At 43.1% G+C, this 6,000-nt stretch overlaps 1 protein-coding gene and 1 non-coding gene across 7 annotated transcripts in view; one reads left to right on the top strand and one right to left on the bottom strand.

Annotated features, from left to right (window-relative positions):
* Positions 1–689: 689 nt before the first annotated feature.
* On the bottom strand, positions 690–814 carry MIR9049 (microRNA mir-9049). Its single transcript, NR_128069.1, has one exon. It is a non-coding gene; the product is annotated as a microRNA mir-9049 (primary transcript).
* A 1,842-nt stretch (positions 815–2,656) lies between these two features.
* Positions 2,657–6,000, top strand: part of PLA2G12B (phospholipase A2 group XIIB) — a 29,384-nt gene continuing 26,040 nt past the window's right edge. For 2 of the 6 annotated variants that reach the window (XM_070227041.1, XM_014733394.3), the window contains exon 1: positions 2,670–3,066. In XM_070227041.1, coding sequence (XP_070083142.1) covers positions 2,856–3,066 — 211 coding nt within the window. In that variant the 5' untranslated portion in view covers positions 2,670–2,855. Of the gene's footprint in view, positions 3,067–6,000 lie in introns of all 6 variants that reach the window. The other 4 variants (XM_005602461.4, XM_001503808.7, XM_070227035.1 and 1 more) reach the window with 3 other exon arrangements.

The following is a 6,000-nucleotide window of genomic DNA, read 5'->3' as shown; positions in this document are numbered from 1 at the left end:
CTGTGTTTGTCATTGTTTTTACCTTCTACTTATGAGTGAGATCATATGGTATTTGACTTTCTCCCTGTGACACATTTCACTTAGCATAATACCCTCAAGCTCCATCCATGTTGTCACAAATGGCCAGATTTCATCATTTCTTATGGCTGAGTAGTATTCCATTGTATATATATATATATGTATACCACATCTTCTTTATCCATTCGTCCCTTGATGGGCACCTAGGTTGCTTCCAAGTCTTGGCTATTGTGAATAAGGCTGCAGTGAACATAGGGGTGCATGTATCTTTTTGCATTAGTGTTTTCAAGTTCTTTGGATAAATACCCAGCAGTGGAATAGCTGGATCATATGGTAGATCTATTCTTAATTTTCTGAGAAAACTCCATATTGTTTTCCATAATGGCTGCACCAGTTTGCATTCCCACCAGCAGTGTCTGAGGGTTCCCTTCTCTCTACATCCTCTCCAATGCTTAATTTTTGTCTGTTAATTATAGCCATTCTGATACCAGCGCTGATATCAGTTCCCCTACATTAAACTCAACATATATAGGGTTAAAATCAAAATGCTCATCTCCTTTCCCTGCTTACTCCCTGGCTTCCTGGCACCAGAATCCACCATCCACCACAGAGGAAGACAACCAAGGATATCTACCTGCAGATTCCCTTATCTTACCATCGTCCCGTCTACAAGCAAACTCACCAGCCCAAATACAGGCTGCTAGGAAAACTCCACTTAGCAAGGCCACAGGCTCCCCCTCCCTACAAGCAGCTGCATTCCTTGCAACCTTTAAAACTCCTGACCTCCCATCTCTTGGGGTGATAGATAAATTTGAGGGCTCACTCTAGTCTCTTGGCTGATGTCACTTGAAATAAAAACCCTTTCCTTGCCATAAGCCTGGTGTTCCAGTTTTTATTTGGGCACGCTTGTGTGGCGAGTAAAGAACCTATGATTGTAGCTGGTAAGAATTCTGACGGGTGTGAGGTGATATCTCATTGTAGTTTGTTTTTCTAAGTTTTTTATTGAGTTAATGATAGGTTACAGTCTTGTGAAATTTCAGTTGTACATTATTGTCTGTCAGTCGTGTTGTAGGCGCACCCCTTCACCCTTTGTGCCCACCCCTCACCCCACCTTTCCCCTGGTAGCCACTAATCTGTTCTCTTTGTCTACATTTTTAAATTCCTCATATGAGTGGAGTCATACAGAGATTATCCTTCTCTATCTGGCTTATTTCACTTAACATAATTCCCTCAAGGTCCATCCATGTTGTTGCAAATGGGATGATTTTATTCTTTTCTATGGCTGAGTAGTATTCCGTTGTATATACATACCACATCTTTATCCATTCATCTGTTGATGGGCACTTAGGTTGCTTCCACATCTTGGTTATTGTAAATAATGCTGCAATGAACATTGGGGTGCATGGGACTTTTCAAATTGCTGTCTTCAAGCTCTTTGGATAGATACCCAGTAGTGGGATAGCTGGATGGTAGTTCTATTTTTAATTTTTTGAGGAATCTCCATACTGTTTTCCATAGTGGCTGCACCAGTTTGCATTCCCACCAGCAGTGTATGAGGGTTCCTTTTTCCCCACAACCTCTCCAACATTTGTTACTATTTGTTTTAGATATTTTTGACATTCTAATGGGTGTAAGGTGATATCTCATTGTAGTTTTGATTAGCATTTCCCTAATAATTAGTGATGTTGAACATCTCTTCATGTGCCTATTGGCCATCTGTATATCTTCTCTGGGAAAATGTCTGTTCATGTCCTCTGGCCATTTTTTGATCAAGTTGGGTTTCTTTTTGAATTGTTAGAGTCTGGGTCTTTAGACAAATACATTTCTTATCTAAAATGAAGAAATTTAATTCATTATTTTCTATGGGGCTTTCAAAGTTATCGTTTTTATAGACTAGTGATTTAATGGATGGAACTTATTTCCTCATGTGACTTAAAGCAAAGTATAAACTAAAAGTGATGCCAAAACACTAGACTTCAGCCAATAGTCTTAAAGCCTAAAATTTCAAGTAGTGTTTCTGATAAACCCTCTGACTTTTGAGCCACTCAATGCAAAAATACTGAGTTCCCCAGTACCATCTCTGGGCAATCTGTAGCTATCAGACACTGTTGAGTATAAATGAAAACATTGCCATAAATAAAGAGGCAAAAATGTCCCAGCACAAGGATGGTTACAATTAGGAGCTGGGTCAGATTACAGGACTGAGTCTGAGAGCCAGATAGGGACCAAGCAGAAGCTGGGGTTCCATATCTGAATGCCCACTCCATGCACACTTCAAGCACACTCTCTCTGTCAATGTCCTGACCATTGGTGACATTCTTAACCCACCCACACTGGGGTTTTCCTGAGCCTTTTATATATTCTCCTGAATCTCCCTAGAGACTGTGGGTAGGTGACTGGCTTAGGGTTGGGGCTGGCACCCTGGGACAAGCTCTTCTGTCAAGAGGCTGGCCCTGAAGGACCAAACTAACTGATCAATAGGTTAACAAGCTGGTTGGGGGTAGAATTCCAATTGTTCCACTGCTCATGCCTTCTCAAAGTTGGCCAACATCTCCCTCCTCCAGGCTGTGGGATCCACTTTGAAGTGTTCTCTCTCACTGGCCATCCCTCAGACAGGCCCTCCCACTGCCTAACCTTTGCCCTTTCTTATTAGCCTGATCTCATCCCAGCCTCCATAGCTATGTTTAAAGTCCACCTCCGGGGAACACACAGATTGAATGTTCCAGATAATTCCTTTTCCAGTCCTGCCTGACATTTGGCTGGAAGGCTGTGTATCTGGACTTCCTGGGACACTGGCTGAGGTTTGAGGAAAGACCTCAGTACTACCTGACTACAGGATGAAGCTGGCCACTGGCTTCTTGATTTTGTGGCTCAGTCTGGGGGATGGCCTGGCTCAGAGTGACACCAGCCCTGATGCAGAGGAGTCCTATTCAGACTGGGGCCTACGGCACATCCGGGGCAGCTTTGAATCTGTCAACAGCTACTTTGATTCCTTTCTGGAGCTGCTGGGAGGGAAAAATGGAGTCTGTCAGTACAGGTGCCGATATGGTGAGTACAGTGTTTCTCTTCTCGTAAAAACTATTACTGGTGGACTTGTGAACAGCCGGAGCAAGGTCACAATCTGTCATGCGCTTTTTCCTGTCGTTCATCTCTTACGTAGGGTTGCCGGATCCAGCAAATAAAAATATAAAGACACCCAGTGAAATCTGAGTTTCAAATAAAAAACAAATAACTTGTTAATATATTTGAAAAATTGGGGACACACTTATACTGACAAATTATTTGTTGTCCATCTGCAATACAAATTTCACTGAGCTTCCTGTATCGTATCTGGCAAACCTATTATAAAGAGCTTTTCAAGACTTGTTCCCTGGGGCCACTTTAATGAGTTTGTTGTGAGGCTGGTACCTAGGAAAAGGCAGCATGGGTGGGCGGAAAGAACATGAAAGGTCTTTGTGAGGAGTTCTTAGGGATGAAAGCTGAAGCAGAACATTCAGAGAAAATTCCACCAGCAGGTGAAACAGCTTCCTCAGTCACTGTGCTAAGCTTTAAAATGGATTCTCCTTCCCCTCTAATGCAGTTCACACCTTCCTTCAGCTCTGCCAGTCTCTGATGGGCATCAATTTGCCTGACTCTCCCAAGAGAGCTGTCCCTGCTGCCGCTGCCGTAATGAGAAATGGCAGGCTTTCAGTGGATGGGAAGGGATTGCTGCCCACTGACTCTGCCCACTAGGAATCATACCCTGAGCAGACCTGGGACTGTTCCTCAGGCCTGGTACCAGATGTAGAGTTGTGAACGGGTAGGAGCACCATCTTGCCTGGGTCGTAAAGAGGGTAGCTGGGTGCCAGGGTGCACGTCTGGCTGCCAAACGGGAGCCCTGGGGCCAGTTCTTCCTTCACTCTGCACTGGAAGTCAATGTAGTGGGAGCAGAATGCAGAGCCCTGGACCTTGCAGCTGGAGGCAGGGGGTAACTTCAAACACGAATGAAAATGTTTTTGAAAGCATACACAGTCTCATATAGCATTAATTTTATGGTTTAGTTTATCAAATATTTCATCATGGGATTAGAGATGAAAATGGTGAGTCAGTTCAGCCTAGTGGGAAAACACTGGAGAAATATTTTCTCCACTCAACAGGTAAAACTCAGCTTCAGAAAGACCCAACAAAGCTACATACTTGCTAGACTCACCCAATCAGTCTCTCTCACTCCTTTTTTACCATCCAGCAGAGGAAATCGCTTCCTTCTAAGTAGAGAGTGACTAGGAGACAATGGTTAACCGTTCCTCCAGAACCAAAAGTTTTGCCACATAGAAGTTTCGACCACATAGGAATATGGTGAAAAATGAAGCTGCATCTTCTCTGTGAAGATTCCAGAGGGTAAAAAGCCTGCTCTCTGCTCAGACCCACTGGGACCCTTAGCCTTGTCTTTGTTGGAGATGCCTTGTTCCTGGACTGTTCTCACCTAATTTGCATGGAGGGGGCAGAAAATGGGTTAACTCACTTCAGATATTTGATCAACACAGGTGCTGTTTTCCTTCCTAAAGGCAACACAAGACTGAAGTCTGTGGTTTAGGGTAACAGCAGGAAGTTTTTAGGAAAATAAGAATCAAACCCTCTTCTTCCTTCTCTAGCATAACGACATTAAAAGATCTCAGCAGATTTTGGTTGCAAGCCTCTACTTGGGCAGGGTCGATGTCAGCAGCCACTGGTGGGGGATGGGAATAGTCAACAGAGAGATTGCAGGAAAGCAAATAACTCCACTTGCTCTGCAAAACAGAACCTGTTCAAGGAAGGGCCTGAAAAACACTTAGGAAATAGGGGGTTAAGCTTGTTACCTTTGGAACCCAGCCAAGCCACGAACCTGGAGGCTGTGCCCAAACGGTAGAAATATCTTCTCAAGTTGATTGTGAATCAAGCAGTCTTTTGAACAGATAACATCTAATAATTAACTGGGTCTGTTCTTTTTCAGTTTGCTTTGTGATACATTTCTCGTACACAGTGCTTCTCTTCTCACTTTAAAGCAGTGGTTCTCAAACTCACTTGTCCTTTGAATCCCCTGGAGAGCTTATTTAAACACTGCTAGTCTCCCACTCCTCTTAGTCTGATTCTGTAGGTCTGGGGTAGAGCAGAGAATTTCATTTCTAAGAATTCACACATGATCCTGATGCTGCTGGTCCTGGGACCACACTTTGAGAAAAAACTGCTTTGAAGGCTACCATCTTTTGCCAGAAGGAACAATTTAGCAACAGTTAGTTTACAAGAAAAAAATTTGATAGAATTTACCACTACTTAAAACAGTGGTCTTCAACCTTGGCCCTGCGCTTAGAATCTCCTGGGGGTCTTTAAAAACCCCTGTCCCCCAAATCAATTAAATCAGAATCTCATGGGTTGGACATAGGATTTTTATCATTTCCCAGGTGATTACAAAGTGCGACCAACGTCCGCAGCACTGTTTAAGAGGTCATTCTTGGAGAACTTCAGCCCATGGGTTGTTCAGGTGGTGAAGGTGTGTTTGTATCCTGGTAGCCTACAATAGCACATCAACTGCTTTCTACACTTCTTATATCAACAGCAATTCATTTTTATATCAACACACAAATCTGTACTTGTCAAAGGATTGGGCTATAAATATAACGAGATTCAGCATGATCAATAGCATACACAGCACAAGTGGAATAAGGGATGTGCACTAATGTGAACAATATTCCCTCTCCCCCCCCACAGAGATTCTGATTCAGTAGGTCTGTGGTAGGACCCTAGAACTGCACAGGTGGTCCTGAACCAGACTTTGAGAAATCCTAGGAATGGAAAAGTCATGGCTTTGAATTGGGGGGAAGGGGAATCCTATTGCTGATGACCTTAGGCAAGTTACCTAACTCCCTCAACCTTTGTTTCCTCATGTTTGTGATGTTAATAATACCTACCTTACAAGGTTGTGGTAAGAATTAAAGATCATAAATATAAAGAATTAAGTGTTATGTA

Source organism: Equus caballus, chromosome 1 (assembly GCF_041296265.1).
Source record: "Equus caballus isolate H_3958 breed thoroughbred chromosome 1, TB-T2T, whole genome shotgun sequence".
Classification (NCBI taxonomy): Eukaryota; Metazoa; Chordata; class Mammalia; order Perissodactyla; family Equidae; genus Equus; species Equus caballus.
This window is presented reverse-complemented; position numbering and strand designations above follow the sequence as displayed.